This window comes from Natator depressus, chromosome 12 (assembly GCF_965152275.1).
Source record: "Natator depressus isolate rNatDep1 chromosome 12, rNatDep2.hap1, whole genome shotgun sequence".
Classification (NCBI taxonomy): domain Eukaryota; kingdom Metazoa; phylum Chordata; order Testudines; family Cheloniidae; genus Natator; species Natator depressus.
This window is the reverse complement of record NC_134245.1, coordinates 9,975,464-9,992,020: the sequence shown is the minus strand read 5'-3', so window position 1 is coordinate 9,992,020 and position 16,557 is coordinate 9,975,464. Positions and strand designations below refer to the sequence as shown.

Here is a 16,557-nt window from a genome sequence, read left to right as displayed (position 1 = left end):
TCCCAGTTTGCTTTTCTAAGGCTCCAGGTAGGAATCCTTTCAGTGTTTTCAACACTACAATGGTGTGGATATATAATTTAGCATAGGGATTCTTTATCGATTTCCCAGATGCATTTACTTGCTACATTACTTGTTGCAATTCCCAGATCTAAACATGAAACTGTTCCATCCACTGAATTAAACCTAGCAGTTACTCCAATATCGAGCAATGCCAGTTTGTGCATGTCAATGAACTGTTTCAGGCATTTGCCATTATAATGAGTTTTCCTACTTCCCCATAACTCATTATGGCTATTAAGGTCTCCACAAATAGTATACAGGCCTTTGGCACGCTTGGCAAACTCTCCTTGTTCTAGGTTGTCTAGCATTTTACATGGGTATAATGCTAGACAACCTAGAATATAAAGGTGCTCTTATTCTGCAGAGGAATCTCAACAGCATTGCACTCAAAACTTAAGTTCTGTACTTCTATGTTACCATAACTACGACCTTCCTTTATAAATATACAGATCCCGCCTCCTCTTGTTATTTCTCTGTTAAGTCTGTGTCCCGCTGTCTGGAGTGGCTCACGATTGTGAGTGCCTACGTTAGGACTAGGGTGACCAGATGTCCTGATTTTATAGGGACAGTCCTGATATTTGGGGCTTTTTCTTATATAGACATCTATTACCGCTGTCCCAATTTTTCAGACATGCTATGTGGTCGCCCTAGTTAGGGCAAACTGTCCAAAGCAGGGCAGACACCCCCAACTGCTGGTATGTTCTATCATTCAATTTTACCAAGCCATTAACAAATGGGAATGCCTAAATTACTACAACAGTCTTATAATGGAGTCACAGACAGTCCCCTTAGACACTCTAGACTCTATCTTGCCACCCAGGCAAGCTAGAATATGCAATAAATGTACGCAGTGTAGTTGTGACAGTGTTGGTCCCAGGATATTAGAGAGACAAGGACCCACTTCTATTGATGTGTGAGAGAGAGAGAGAAAGAGAGAGAGAGAGGCTTTCGAGCTACAGAGAACTCTTTTACCTACCTTGTCTATGTGATAAATGGTCACTTACACCAAAAATCACAAATCCCAGTTACAGCCAGTCCCAAGAGACCAGTCACTCCACCAGATTGATTTGCATCCCAGATCTCACACCAAAGACAATGCTTGTAGCCAATTCTACAGTAAACTTACTAAAGGTTCATTGGCTAAGAAAAAGGAATGAGAATTATTGAGAGGGCATGGAAGTAAAATATATATGAACAGGTGAATCACACTCTATAATTTCAAAAGGTAACAGAGACGTAGTAATCTGTCAGTTTCCCCAAAATCTTTTAGGGCTACTCAGAGTAACTCTGAGGATCTGATCGTCTTGTTCAGTTACTTTGCCCTGTTAGAATCCAAACAGTCCAAAGATGAAGAATTTTTCCCTGTGTCCATACTTATAGCGGCTTCTGACAGAAAGCAAGTTCCAAGGGTAATTACATCATTACATGGGCTCTTTGAGGACGAGACAGAGGAGCGCATTTAGAGTCTTTGATCTCCGTTCATCACACACACAAAGACCACTTGCTTTGAAATGTGCTAGAATTACTACTTTCCTATTAAAGATCTTCATTTGCATTATACAAGGCTTCTTTCTCATTTGATGGGTTTAGTTACAGGGGAATATACAATGTAAAGGTTTGCTATTACATTATAACAGGATACAGATAAATGAAAACAATTCATACAGAATCCCATTGAAGTTGAAACACAAATACATTCTTGTACATTAAACAGTCTCTATTACTACACAAATGAATTGGCTTGGTTTCCAGCTGTTCTGCTGTAAGTGGTCAGTGAGGCCTGGGGCTTAGGCATGAGCTGGCACCTGGTCTGTGAGGCATAGTCTGATTATATCATATCCTAGAAGTCTAATCATAAGTTTTCTCATTTACCGTGTTTCTTGTACACATATCGCACCAGGTTTGTTTTCCATTTCAAACGCTGTTTTCTTTAACTCCTGGCCATGTGTTATTACACTATGTGTGTTAAAGCAGAAAAAGTATTAGAACCATGTTGTTTAAACTAAATTATTACCTTCATTTAAAATTGCATGAATATGATCTATTGGGAGATTGACCATATGCAATACTTTTCTGCCACTTTTGTTATAATGTTCATTCTTTCAGTCTTCTCCCCTGTCTGTAAAGTACAATTAATCACTTGTATCATAAATGCTGTACATTTCTCTTTGCCTACAAGCAGGACATCTTCATCTGTTCCCCTTATATTATCTGTCCTGCCCTGAATTGCATGTCATTGTCCCAGCCGCTCTTCTCCATCACTGGCTCTTTCCTCCTCCTCCACATTTCACTGTGAATATCTTTTGGTGGCTTCTGCATAGAATATTTTATGGATCGTCTGAATTTTCTGTATCTCTCTAATTCGTTCCACTGCCATGCACCCTTTGAGTGCTGCACTGTGCTTATCCCCACAGGGGCTGCATTGTAGTTTTGGTCCTTACATACAGTTTTCATATGAGTGTTCTCCTCTGCAAGTACCACACCTCATTTCCCCCTTTCAGGCAGCTGCCACCTGCCCAAACCTTTGACATTTATACCGTCTCAAAGGACCCGGGATACATGGCTTAATCCGGAAGAGCTGATATCCTATATTAACCCTATCAGGTGGCGTTGTACCTTTAACTGTTACTCGAATCGTTGTGTTCTCCCCATCTCCTGCTAATCAATCACTTAACAAACAGCACTTGGTCCTCCCCTTTTGCCCTTTCAATTTCATCCTCAGTCATGCCTAGGGGAACCCCATACATTACGCCCTCTTGCTTATGTCATAAATTTAGGTAGCTAGCAAATTACTTCTGTTGTCCCTAAAACTGTATTTTTAAGAAGCTTCTCAGCCTGTTGCTTATGTGTACATTCTACTAATGAATCTCCACTCTGCATTCTTTTAGCTCTTAATATATCTCTGATACGTCACCGAATCCATTCCACTGTTTTCATGGGATTAACATCTCCCATCTTTACATCTTCAGCTAGTAAATTGATAATTATAAAATGTCAGTCCTTTTCCTTACTCTTTTTTCCATCCCTGCCTGCTCCCTCTTCTCCAGATACAGATACTTCTATTCTTTTCTTCTTCTTCTTTTTCTGAAGCCATTCCTCATCCCTTGTTTCTTCTCCCTCATTTTCCAACATAACTTCCAGCCTTTCCCTCTCAGACTATATTTCCAGCAAGCCAGTCATCAGCCTAAGCCATGGCTGAGTTCCAAGTCCCAGCGCTTAACCCCTCTCAGCCTACACTGCCAGCCTGGAGCCTGGCCAGCAGCTGCCCCAGCCCAGCCAGCCATCAGCCTCCACTTCTGCTCCAGACGTCTTTTCTTCACAGTACCACCCAGCTGCTCCCCAGAGGGGCTTCATCTTTAATTCCTCTGGTCCACCCTGCACATGCAGCCAGGTAACATAATTGGCCCAAGGCCCATCTTAACCCTTTCCTTGTCTGTGTGGGGTACACACATTATCACAGGACCCCTCCAAAACTACAACCATGGTTCAGAACACTCCTGAGCTTTGGGGAAACTCACATGTGAACTTGTCCCTCATCTCTCTAATGAGTCAAAGCTCAACCTCTGATTCAAACATCCCTGAACCTTAATACCCCAAAACTTTGGGCAAGTCGGGATCAAATTTTTGCTGCTTGACCCCATCTCTAGCTGCTGTGTATATTCATGGGACTATACGATGCAGCGATCTTCATCCATCTCCATGGTGCTTTCTGTCAACATAATCCTTTCCACATCAGTTAACAAATAAGCTTGACGAAACGTTGATATATGAGACATATGGAGAATGCTTCCTCAACCCCATCCCTCCACACTTTCTAATCATCCGTTCTCAGCGACAGAGACCCTAACTAAATTGGTTCTCAGGGAAGAGCACCAGCAAAAGCAAACGTGTTTGTGGTACATGTCTGCTTACTGCCAATCCCTTGCCACAGCATTTAACAGTAGCAATGTCACAAGCAGTCCCAGGGTTGTTGCATTCTGTGTCCTTATCTTTTTGGAACAGGAGGAATAAATGTTCTGGGTTTGGATCTTTGCAGTAGTATTTGGAGAGCAGCACAGTCCTACTCAGCAAAGGACAGAGCAGCTCCCCAAATGGGAAATGCTTTCCCGGAAGATGCTGTTTGGACAGGAGGTCGCATGCTAAGCTTATCAGAGGCAAGGGTGCATCCCAACTTTTCCCTCTGTTTGGAGCCAGTGCTTTAACAAGGGTCTCCAAGAAACTCTCTAGTGCTAAAACAAGTCACAACAAGCCATTCAGCTGGTCAAAGGAATGACCTTCCTGAGGAGCTAGTCCAAAAATCCTGCATGGCAAAGTCCTCAGGCCAGCAGGGCTGAGAACTGAACTCATAGTCCCAAATGTCCATCAGCATCAGCATCATGGTGTAAACATGGCCCTGGTGCTGCTGGCAAAGTGTTTCTCAGACAAGAGCTGATTTCTGTAACTGAGACGAAACCTAAACCTTACTGGCAGGTCTTCTGCAGGCTATCTTGTCTGTGTATGCGTGAACCTCAGCTTCTTCTGCAGTGCTGTAAGTGAGATGTAAACTGCCCGGTGGCCAGGCAGCTGCCAAAGGATGTCTGGTAATGGCAGGTTACAGAGGGAACAATCAGAGAACAATGTGTAATATCTGCCAGCTGCAGAGAATAATTGTTTCTGTAAGGATTGAAGTGTGACCGTTGACCCTGGGAAGGCCCTTCCGGCACAGACTGGGTATTCATTATACGTGCTGCGTGGGGATTCATGCAGGGAATCAGCATGAAGTTAACTTGAATAGGACATGAATGCAGGCCCCTGCATTTCCTTAAGAAGGGGAGCTGAAATCCTGCTGAAGAACTAAAAATGAAATGAGATCAAATAAGACCATTACAATTATATAGAGACACAGACCTGAACCAAAGCTCTACATCCAGACTTTGGGAAAGTTTGGATCTTGGTGATAACTTTGCAGCCACCAAAGCCACACTGCTATGTCTAGTGTTCGAGCCTGAGCAGAGCTAGCGAATGATGTCTACCTGCGCTGGGAATTGCACCTCCCAGATGCTGTGTAAACATATCCCTTTTTAACAGTAATTTCTATTCCCTTCTTCAGTTTAGGCTCAAATATTGGTACTAAACTCAAATGTCTTTCCATTGACTTTCTGGGAGAGTTGGATCAGGCCCTTTCAGAGAGCAAACTAAGAAACCAACCTGCTTTTAAGCACCTTCATCATATGCTCAGAGCATATATGTATGTGTAGGCTTCGTTTTTTTGCTGTATTTATACTTGGCTTCTTACATTAGGTTCCTCAGAAACCAAGGAAGAAGGGCTGGAAGCTCAGATTAACAGATTAGCTGAACTGATTGGAAGATTGGAAAATAAGGTAAGAGGCTTTTTCAAGGTTTTGGCTAGAAAATCTCACAGTCGAGATATTCTTCAGTTTGGGAGATTGTTGCGGATACAGACTGACATGGCTGCTACGCTGAAATCTGTTGTGAGTGCTGCATTCTTAAGCCAAGGCCTGCCCCGCCATTTTCCCTCAGTTTTTGTGTACGCATTACCACGCCCGAGCATTTACGCCAGCTACCGCACTGGGTCTGAGTCAACAAAAATGTTCACACCCCGCAGAAAAGGGCATGGCCAATTAATGCTTGTTCAGAATATTGAACGGGACACTGTCAATTTAAAAATCATATTCTTAAAAATTACTTTTCTTGCTTGTTAAAAGTGATACTTTTGTTGATTACTCCTGAGGCATCCAATTCCCTGTCACCATTTATGGTGTGTCTTTACTAGGTGTGCTTACATTTTGCACTTTGCTGACTTTGGGCAATGAAAACAGACGAGTAGCTGGCCCTTGTGCACTAACACACTGCTGCAGCATTTGGGTTACAAATGCTGCACTGGAATTTTTATATCCAAAAAACAAACAAACAAAAAAAGAAGCCTGTTTTGGTCTTTCATTTTGGGGCAAATCCTCTACCCCAGGAGTGGGCAAACTATGGCCCAAGGGCCGCATCTGGTCCTCCAGACATTTTAATCCGGCCCTCGAGCTCCCACGTAGGAGCCCGGAGCGGAAACATTCTGCTGCTTCTGGGAGCTGCTTAAGGTTAGCACCGCCCAGACCCTGCCCCACTCCTGCACTCCAACCCCCTGCCCCAGCCCTGATCCCGCTCCCACCCTCCGAACCCTTTGGTCCCAGCCCGGAGCACCCTCTTGCACCCCCAACCCCTTATCCCCAGCCCCACCGCAGAGCCCACACCCCCAGCTGGAGCCCTCACCCAAACCCCCAATTTCGTGAGCATTCATGGCCCGCTATACAATTTCCATACCCAGATGTGGCCCTCGGGCCAAAATGTTTGCCCAGCCCTGCTCTACACACTGCATGGCCCAAGTAGCTGGGCCAGATGCTAGTCAAAGATGCTGAGAGGGACAAGGAAGTCATCTCTGTGGATCCCTACATGCCCCTCTCCCCGCAAAAAACACTGGGGTGAAGATGCGGCATGCGGCAGTGGATCCTCTGGACCACCCATACCTCCCTGTCCCTGCCCTCTGTAATATTACCTCCTCCTTCTTCTTGTCCATTAAAACACCTCTGGATCTGCTGTATGGATATGTTTACACTGCAATTAGACACTGTGACAGGTTGGCTCGCAGAAACCCCCTTGGGGCTGCCAACTGATGTGCCAAGACTACTTCTGCCCCTGCTTTCCCTGCCAGTATGGGACTCCAAAACCCTGCCTGGTTGTGCCAGACATGCTTGCTGGCTACAGTCACAGACCCAGCTCTGGACCATGTGCCACAAACTGCAGGCTTAACTGAAAGCAGCTTAAGAAATGTTCCTGTCTCTAACACTCAGATGCCCAACTCCCAATGGGGTCCAAACCCCAAATAAATCCATTTTACCCTGTATAAAGTTTTTATACAGGGTAAACTCATAAATTGTTTGCCCTCTATAACACTGATAGAGAGATATGCACAGCTGTTTGCCCCGCCCTCCCCCCCCCCAGGTATTAATACATACTCTGGGTTAAATAATAAGTAAAAAGTGATTTTACTAAATACAGAAAGTAGGATTTAAGTGGTTCCAAGTAGTAACAGACAGAACAAAGTGAATTACCAAGCAAAATAAAATAGAATTAGTCTATGTCTAATACAGTAAGAAAGCTGAATACAGATAAAACCTCATCCTCAGAGGTGTTCCAGTAAGCTTCCTTTTACAGACTAGTCTCCTTCTAGTCTGGGTCCAGCAATCACTCAGACCCCCTGTAGTTACTCTCCTTTGTTCCAGTTTCTTTCAGGTATCCTTGGGGGGTGGAGAGGCTATCTCTTGAGCCAGCTGAAGACAGCATGGGGTGGGGAGGGTCTCCCAGGAGTTTAAATGACTTTCTCTTGTGGGTGGATGCCCCTTTCTCCCCCTGTGTAGAATCCCAGCTACAAGATGGAGTTTTGGAGTCACATGGGCAAGTCACATGTCCATGCATGACTCAGAACTTACAGGTAGCAGCCATGGTTCACATGCTACCTTGAACGTCCTCAAGTAGACTTCTTATGTGGATTGGAGCCTTCCAAGATCCATTGTCCGTTAAGTGTTTCTTGATTGGGCACTTAACTTGCACATTCCTTTCTCAAGAAGCTGACCAAATGCTTTACTAAGGCTACTTAAAATCAAGAAAGTACACAGCCAATATTCATAACTTTGAATTCAAAAATTATACATGCATACAGATAGGAGGAATAGATTCAGAAGATTATAAACTTTACAGAGATATGGTACATGGCATATGTAGCATAAAACATATTCAAGGTATGTCATATGTACATTCATAAGCATATTTCCATAAAGCCTTATGGGGTGCGTTGTCACAGACACCTATGGCTGGTCCATGCCAGCTGACTGAGGCTTTTCTGGCTTGGGCTAAGGGACTGTTTAATTGTGGTGTAGACATTTGAGCTCTGGGACCCTTCCACCCCGCAGGGTCCTAGAGCCTGGGCCCGAGCCCAAATGTCTACACCATAATTAAACAGCCCCTCAGCATGAGCCCCACAAGCCTGAGTCAGCTGGCACAGGTTAGCTGTGGGTTTTTAATTACAGTGTAGACATAAGCTAGGTGCTCAGAGGAAGGCCTTGGATTTGCTCGGCGTAATCCTTCAAACAATTACTGTTGCACTGCTTGCACACACTGTCCCTAGTTAATACTCACAGCAGTAAGTGTTTGCAGGGTCAGGCCTTCAACTTTACCACCTGAATAAACTACACAGAATGTCAGCACTTTTTAATTCAGTAACATCCCTAATAGCTGTGTGCCCCTTACTCTACTGTGCTTACAGCAGATTTACAGTCATTCATTTTTAAAAGCAATCTTCAAGCATTCCTTATCAATTATTCTGTCTGTGTGCCGCTATCATTATAATCAGCAGTCTTTCTAAGGGAGATAAATTAGCCCTGCTTTAGACACTGCTAGATATCCAGGTTCTAGAAGCCTATTGATTGACCGGTATATTTTAAAGCAATAGAAGACTGGCTTGTTTAAACCATCTTCTCTTGTCAACCTCTGCGCAAGTTGCTGCCAGCATTTCTGAGCTGAGCTTTCTTTTAGCATTTCATTAGGGGTGGTGAGCTAATACAGTAGCTCCACCATCAGAGATTTCTTGCATGCTGAAATACTTCATGCTGGTTGATTTTGAGTCTGCTAACAGACGTTTCTGAAGAATTTTAGTGCGTGTATGTGTATGTGTGTGTACACAGTATAAATCCAACCCACACAATGTATTCAGAACTTTTTTTTTTTTATAATCACTTTGGGAAATATCATGCCATCAGTTTATATGAAGAAGTTCTCACTTAATTCCACATGACATTATGAGCCTACATTGCTATGAATCAGTCTGTGAAGTTTGTACAGCATTTTAGGGTCCTTCTAGATGAAAGGCACTATTCAAATACAATAATCCTAATTCTTGGGAATAACAGGAGTCATTAAAAAATAGTGATGGTAATGGACAATCGGGAAGGACCAGAGAGAAATAACACAGGGTGAGTCTGCAGTCAGAAAATACATCCTTTTTATTTGTAAAGTAAGCAAATTTGCTACAGATTCTCGACAAGAGAGTACACGTGGAGCCCCATGATCCTGTTTTTAGTAACTTCCCGGAGTAGAGCCACACTTTAAATTCTAGTGAGTTCAAATGAATCTTTCATCTAGATGCTGGTTTTGGTGCCATTGATAACCTCAGGTTCTAACATATAGTTCGATTTGTTCCCCCATCTTCTTCTCGGCTGGTGAGTCATTTTCTTTAACTAGCACCATGGATACGTGCTCGATGCTTTCAACCTCCCTTGTTTCAGCTGATGCAGTTTTGCCTCACAGTCTGTAGCTCCTCCTCAATGGCTGGTAGCTTATTCTGGGGCTTCGAAAGGCAAGGCGCACACGCCTCCAATTTAACATGCATCTCTTCTTCTAGTGCTTTAATTACCCATAAAGCCGTGTATTGGGAGATTCTTCAGAGCTACTCAGCTTCTAAGAAATCTGATTGGTTCTTCAACTGTGCTATGGACTTGGTAGACCCCAACAGGAGTTTGCACATCTTTCCCATGGAGGGTTAACCAGACCTTGGCTAGCTCTCAAAGATCTTCTGTGCTAGCTTTGCCCTTCCCTTACATTTTGGTTCAAAAGTACATTGACATTTTCAGCATGCTGGGATTTCAGGCAAGCGTTAAAAACCCAAGAGCTGAGAAGTGTTTGCTCGCTGACCTTAAGGGAAACAATATGGGAAAATTCCAAGGCAGCCCCAGGAAATTCTCCTTTCAGATTTCCAAAATGAAAAAAGCTCAAACGAGAATAATAGACAGTACAACGAGAGAGAGAGAAATATTTGCTTAGAGCTGTCTTATGAGGAGGCTTGAGTTTGAATACTGTTAATTCAGAGAAGCCAGGGAGATAGAAGATGATCAAATATCAAAATACCAGGTATATTTCTTAACACGGTCAAATTACACTCCCACTACAGATACAATCACCCCATGTTGAGGACTGAGCCCCACATCAGAAAAGCTAGTTTGTTACTTGAGTTTCCTTGAAGGCTGGGAGAAGAGGCAAGAAATCTGACTTGGCAGGTCTGACCACTGCTGGTCCCAAATGCAACATCATCATATGTGGAAGGGAAGTGATCTCTCTAGGGTGGGTATTGATGCTGGTTGAAAAATCACAGAAAAAAATTGCCAAAAGCATCCAGCTAAAATTAAAATGTTGATCATTCTCTAAGCTTACAGGAAAAGAAGAAAAAAGTAAATGGAAAAAAATTCTGCATGTTTTTATTTTTCTGTGGTGCTTTATGAAAATTAGAAGAATTTTGACCGGAAGTATCCCTATCCCTTTATAGATTGGTTACTTTGCTTATGATAGAAGGTAGATAAATCACATGGGTCTGAGGGAGGAGAAAAGGAACTACCGGAACTCCTGCCAATCAAAGTGTAAATTGCCTTTGAGGAAGTGTCTAATGGCATAGTTGACTGTAGTGAATTCACAGCGAATCAATGTCAGGCTTGTTCTGGATGGCTGAAAATGTCATAGGCAGACTACTCCCATTACAGCCCCGAGAAAACTAGGAAAACTGAAAAAACCATATAAAACATATATCTACAGAACTGTAAAGTGATATGACATCTAACAGTAACTTTAAAAGGGAAAGTCCTTGATTTAGGCTTTCTGACTCCATCTAGTGATTGACAAATAAAACTACATCTTTATTCAGTGTCACTGCGGGAAGTATTTATTTAATAGAAATGTAATAATTTTACAGTAACTTAAAATAGTCTTAGAACCCAATAAACAGACACATTCCATGGCAAAGGAATAGAGGAGAATAGAGGAAATACTCCCTTTCAAAAGTAGCCTCCTCTAATACTAGATAAAGTAAAAGTTAAGCCTCAGTTAAAGATCTGCCAAAGCAGTAGATTCATAGAATCATAGAATCTCAGGGTTGGAAGGGACCTCAGGAGGTCATCTAGTCCAACCCCCTGCTCAAAGCAGGACCAATCCCCAACTAAATCATCCCAGCCAGGGCTTTGTCAAGCCTGACCTTAGATTGATACTGCAAAAGTACTGCAAATGTCAGTCTCAGTTTAAATGCAAAAGCAAATAATCGCAGTTAAAGCATAAAGTTTAAACTACTTCGGCAACAATCTCTATGCAAATACTGTGCTTCTCTAGAAGAGAGAGGTCCACAGACCTGGCTTCTGCATCCCCCATAAGCAATTAGAACATTTACACCCATTTCCAGTTATCAACTGAAGCATCCTCTTTGTTTCTGTAAAGTTTTCTTTCTCCATTTATAAGTAGTCAAATCTATTCCAAGCAGAGTCTTATTCATCCCAGCTATAGTGATGGAGAAATACCCTTTGATATGGATAGAATGCTTTTACAGATGAATCTCAGAATTGTTTGCTTTTTATTCCACTGGTGTTACTTTGTGCCACAGCATCTGAATTATGTCTCAGCCTGGTACTTTCCGTAGCGTCTTGTAATACAGCCATCAGTTGCCTTTTTTATGTGCTTTTTTCTTTGTCGACTGGCACAAGCCACACATTTGCCAAATGGTCCTGATTTCTGGAAGTAACTGTGACACCTAATGCAAACCAGTTCTTGTTACTAGCTGCCAGCTGAGAGTTGCCTGCCCTGTTTGGAATGCATTGGTGGCCTCGGACTACATTTTGCTGGAACAGTTGCAGTTTTCATGGCGAACTTTGGTTTCTTTCAAAACTTGGTGGTTGTTTTTCCAACCCTAACCAAACACTGATTTAAAATATTTTTTTTTTGTAAAACAAAAAAATGAGACTTTTACATGTCTGAATATTAAGGGACTCGAGAAGAAGAATCACCTTCCGTTGAGGTTTGGTCATGTGAGCTATCAGCCCCTTCTGAATATAGAAATGGCAGAGGACTGATAGCAAGGCATTCGCTGGGGTTTCTCTGGCACTGGAACTCTCGTCCTTCCTTGGTCTGCCAGAGATCCGATAAAGGCCTTGTCTTCACTGCTAACAAAGGTGCTTTTTTATCTCAGGGTGCCTGATATTTGTGAGCTGTCCTGAGGTAAAAACCCAGTGAAGACCAGGCACTTCAGTTTTACCACCAGGTAACTCATCACCGCTAACCCTATTTACCGCTCATTAAACTGAAGTGCCGGGTCTTCACTGTTTTTATCTCAGGATAGCTCCATTCATGCTAGTTACCCTGAGGTAAAAGACACCTTTCTTAGCAATGAGGACAAGGCCTTTAGTGATTGTTCCACAGGATTTATTGTCACAGCTCTCCTTGGGGTAGGAGAAAGATGATTGGGGGCTGATTGCAGCACTGAATTATTGTTGTGATGGAAATGCTGGTGGGAACGGATGTTCTCCAAAATGCTTTTTTCCCTTTCCCTGTAGTTCTAATAAGCTGTGACAGGAGCAGTTTGTATGGGGAGCAAATCCCGTTGTGGTCCTTCAGCCTGTTGAATTGCATTGTGGTTCTTCTAGTCCAACACAGGGTGCTGGATTGGTGCTTCGTACCCACAAATAAATAACTCTTTAGTTTTGATTTGCATTTTTACAATGGAGGAGACTAATTAACACCCACACATACCTAGTCCCCTCATGCTGTTCGCTGAGCTGAGTAGGAAAATAGAGACTTATGGATGGAGCGATGGAGGCCTCCGCAGAGGGACTGTAGTACCACATTCTTGTGTTTGAAAGTGAGAAACACAAAAACTGCTTTCAAGAGGAGAGGAAAAGCAACATGTCTCTTTGAGACCACAACACGCCTCTGTTTTCCTTATAAATTGGTAAATTTCACAAACCTAGTTTGTTTGATATTTGAGAGTCTCTCAAAGGAGCTGATAGATTTCCACTCCATACGGCTAAATGCAGTGCCTTGCATAATGACAGGTTTCAGAGTAACAGCCGTGTTAGTCTGTATTCGATTGCATCCGATGAAGTGAGCTGTAGCTCACGAAAGCTTATGCTCAAATAAATTGGTTTGTCTCTAAGGTGCCACAAATACTCCTTTTCTTTTTGCGAATACAGACTAACACGGCTGTTACTCTGAAACCTGTCAAAGGAGCTGTGTTCCCAAGGAGGGTTTAGCTTTTCCTCAGTTGTCAGGTCTCCCTTTAAGGTTCCTTTCACTGGTTTGTCCAATTTTCCCTGGCATTTTGCCATTCCTGTAACATTTGTGAAGAGGCTTCTAGAGAAAATGAAAAATATTTTTGAAAATAGCCCATTTTAATTTGGGGTGGGAGGGGGGGAAGGGGCTGGAGAGGAATCCAGAATCTGGCCCAAAGGGTCGCAGTGTCCATTAGATACAACAGATATAAATAAATCCCCAGAAATCAAAACTGGCCCCAAATACCTACCTAGTATTTGAGAAAATGATTCTACTTTTGCTCTGGAAGAACACGTTTATTTTTCTGTACTGCTGTGGTATATGGATTGTACTAAATAGAGAGCAACAATTGAGATTGCTATTAGTGATGACAGCTCTCTATACTTCTTCTTGTTGCTGGTTTTCTTTTGGCAGTGTTTTTATTTTTTCCCTTCCTGTCTTCATAAACGTGTGTATACGTGGCGAATTGAAAAGATAATTGTTTCAGTTTTCTTTTCAAATTGTTACTGATGTTTCTATTTTTCTCTTTATAAGCTAAAAAATGCTTTTAGAAAAAAACAGTAAATAGAATTCGAAACAATCACAAACTCATTCATTAATGTGAGCAAACAAGAGATCTCTCATGTCGATGGTACGGTATGTCACACACACTTTTAAAAAGTTTTGTGGTACATTTATTTATTTAGATGTATATAAATGCTAAAAATGGGCACCAGTCCACACACACCAGGCTCCCTTGAAGTTACTTAAAAATACAAGGAAATTAATGCATCAGCCTCTCTAAAGTGCAACAGTATAACTCATAATTCAATATAACTCATATTTCAATATAACTAGAGCTGGCTGGACAAGAGATTTCACATACACACAAACAAATACGAAATTTGAAAGTTGTTTCTCTTTTGCAAAGTTTAAAACTCACCAATTTTTATATTTTCTAAAATATTCATGCAATTTTAATAGAAATTTTGAATGAAATCATAAGAATGCCCATACTGGCTCAGACTAGTGCGCCTTCTAGCCCAATGTCCTGTCTTCTTATAGTGGCTGGTGCCAGATGCTTCAGAGGGAATGAACAGAACAGGGCAATTAACGATTGCTTTGGTTCAAGCACATCTGTTGATCTGTACTGGGGCAGCGTGACCTGGGGAGAGAGGGTTCTGTCAGATGGGTAGGTAAGTAGGTATATAGAGCTCTTCAGGTTGTATTCTAGCCAAGCTGAAGGAAATAGATGATATGGTACATCCTTTATATCCTGACTTTCAGAGAGGAGCTCCAGGTAGCATTTGTTGATGAATGAATACTTCAGGGCAGGAAACCTGAGAACCTTTGTTACATAGCAGGTGATCCTTAAACAGATCCTTAAACTCCTCAATAGCAGTAACTTGGAGGAAGCCATATTCTGAGGATTCTACCTTGGGAAGGTTCCCTTCAGAGACGGACGTAAGGATGCATCAGATCTGGGCCCTGTAGTCAAACCAGAAATAAAACCATTAAGAGCAGGATGAGGAAGACACGCCCTTCCTTCTTCCCTTCCCTCCAACGTTTTACTTCCTGGCAATGTCCCTTTCAGTATGGTTGCAGCACCCAAAGAACTTTCACTCCAGCTCTCTTTTCTCTCTCACACACATCGTTCCTGATGTGGTTGCAGCTGCAGGTGGCAGTCTGTCACTGAGGAGGAGACAGCATGGCACACAGCTAATTGTAACCAAGAAGGCACCTGCTCTCTGATCAGGACTCAGAGAGGAAGCCACACATTCTGGGTACTGTCCCCCTTGTTTCCCCCAACTATTTCATGATGACCCATCTGCAAAGGTGCGCAGTCACATGACTCAGACTTGGTCAGCGTATATCTGATAGCCTTGGAAACTGGGTGGAGGAAACGAAGTCTGGCAATCCAAAGCCTCCACTTCTGGAACCCTTGTATTCCTTTTGCATATTTGTTGTCCATGGGTGATATTCAGTCCTGTACGGAGGGCTGCCAGAAACACTGTGCACCATCTGTGCCTTCAAAATAGGCTTGGGTGGACTTAAATGGTGCATATACCTTGTATTGGCCCTCTGCACACTGGCGCAGAGGGCCAATTATACCCCATCTAACTTCCTGGACAACATAAGACTTAGATACACACACACTCTCTCTCCCTGCTAGCTTCAGTCTCCACTAACACTTGTACCATTGTATGCAGATCCTTTTCTCTTTATTTAGCTTGTAACTCTGACTCTTCATGAGCGGCTTTTCATTAGCGCAAACAAACAGATATTAATCACAGCCGAATGGCAGTGCCAGTGAGATTCCTTCTCACAGAACGAAGTGGTGCAACCCCATGATTGCTGTGAGAGCGTGTGTTGATTAGCATTTAAGTCAAGGAGTTGCTAGTAATTAAACATTGCCACCATTGGTGGGGAAGAGGTGGGGTTGCTTGTTGAACTGTTAATATTATTGCTGGAGTGTGGGACTCCTGGCAGGAAGGATTTCTGCAGTGATGAGAGGGGTCAATAGTCTCAAACTGCAAAGTGCTAAGTGCTAGTAGTAACCATGACCTGTGACTAATGTTGACTGCTCTGGAGTCTGAAATGGAGTGGAGTTTTCCACAGCTGAATTGTTTACCTGCCCATTGGAATGCACCAGGATCTTCCCCTAAAGCCAAGGCTGCAGCTGCTACTGGAAAATATGCTGCCTCCCAAAATGGCTTCCCTTTTACTCCTCATCCTTCTAGAAAAGGGAGGGTTGATTTCTCATTACCTGTAAAGCTGTTCAGATGTAACTGCCAGTTCCTGGTTTCAAGGGAAATTCCTGGCACTCTCAGCCTGTGAGGGGAATGTAGGGGGGCCACCTGGAGAAAATGTATGGCTGATTCATGTGGAAGGCTCAGGGCTGCCTTGCCCTGGTGCTGGAACAATTTTTGTAGCGGGCATGCAGAAGGCAGAAACCCTGTATTTGGGTTGTTGTTACTACTTCAAGCCAGGGGGTGCAGGAGCACCCCTAGGTCCAACACCTATACTGTCCTGAGTCAATGTCCAGAACAATCACTAATATTACTTGCAGGTGTGATATAGGGGGGTCTTTTACCTGACTGATTTCCCAGCAGTGATCCTGGTAAATTCAGTGTCTGAGGGATGCAGTGATTGGGTATCCTGGATAGCGCTGGCAGACCTCTAGAGGAAAAAGTACATATCCAGCCTTCCTCCCTGGTCTACACTTAAAATTCAGATTGACCTAGCTATGTCATTCAGGGCTGTGAAAAACGTCATGTCCTGAGCGCTGTAGTTAGGTTGATCTAACCCCCAGTGTACATGCAGTTAGGTTGATGGCAGAATTCTTCCGTTGACCTGGTTACGGCCTCTCAGAGAGGTGGATTAACTAGATTGATGGAA

General features: G+C 43.0%; 1 protein-coding gene across 3 annotated transcripts in view; it reads left to right on the top strand.

The window, feature by feature from the left end:
* NECAB2 (N-terminal EF-hand calcium binding protein 2) overlaps window positions 1–16,557 on the top strand; it is a 371,797-nt gene that overhangs the window by 320,481 nt on the left and 34,759 nt on the right. For all 3 annotated transcript variants that reach the window (XM_074968570.1, XM_074968571.1, XM_074968568.1), the window contains one exon: window positions 5,341–5,420. In XM_074968570.1, coding sequence (XP_074824671.1) covers window positions 5,341–5,420 — 80 coding nt within the window. The remainder of the gene's footprint in view (window positions 1–5,340; window positions 5,421–16,557) is intronic.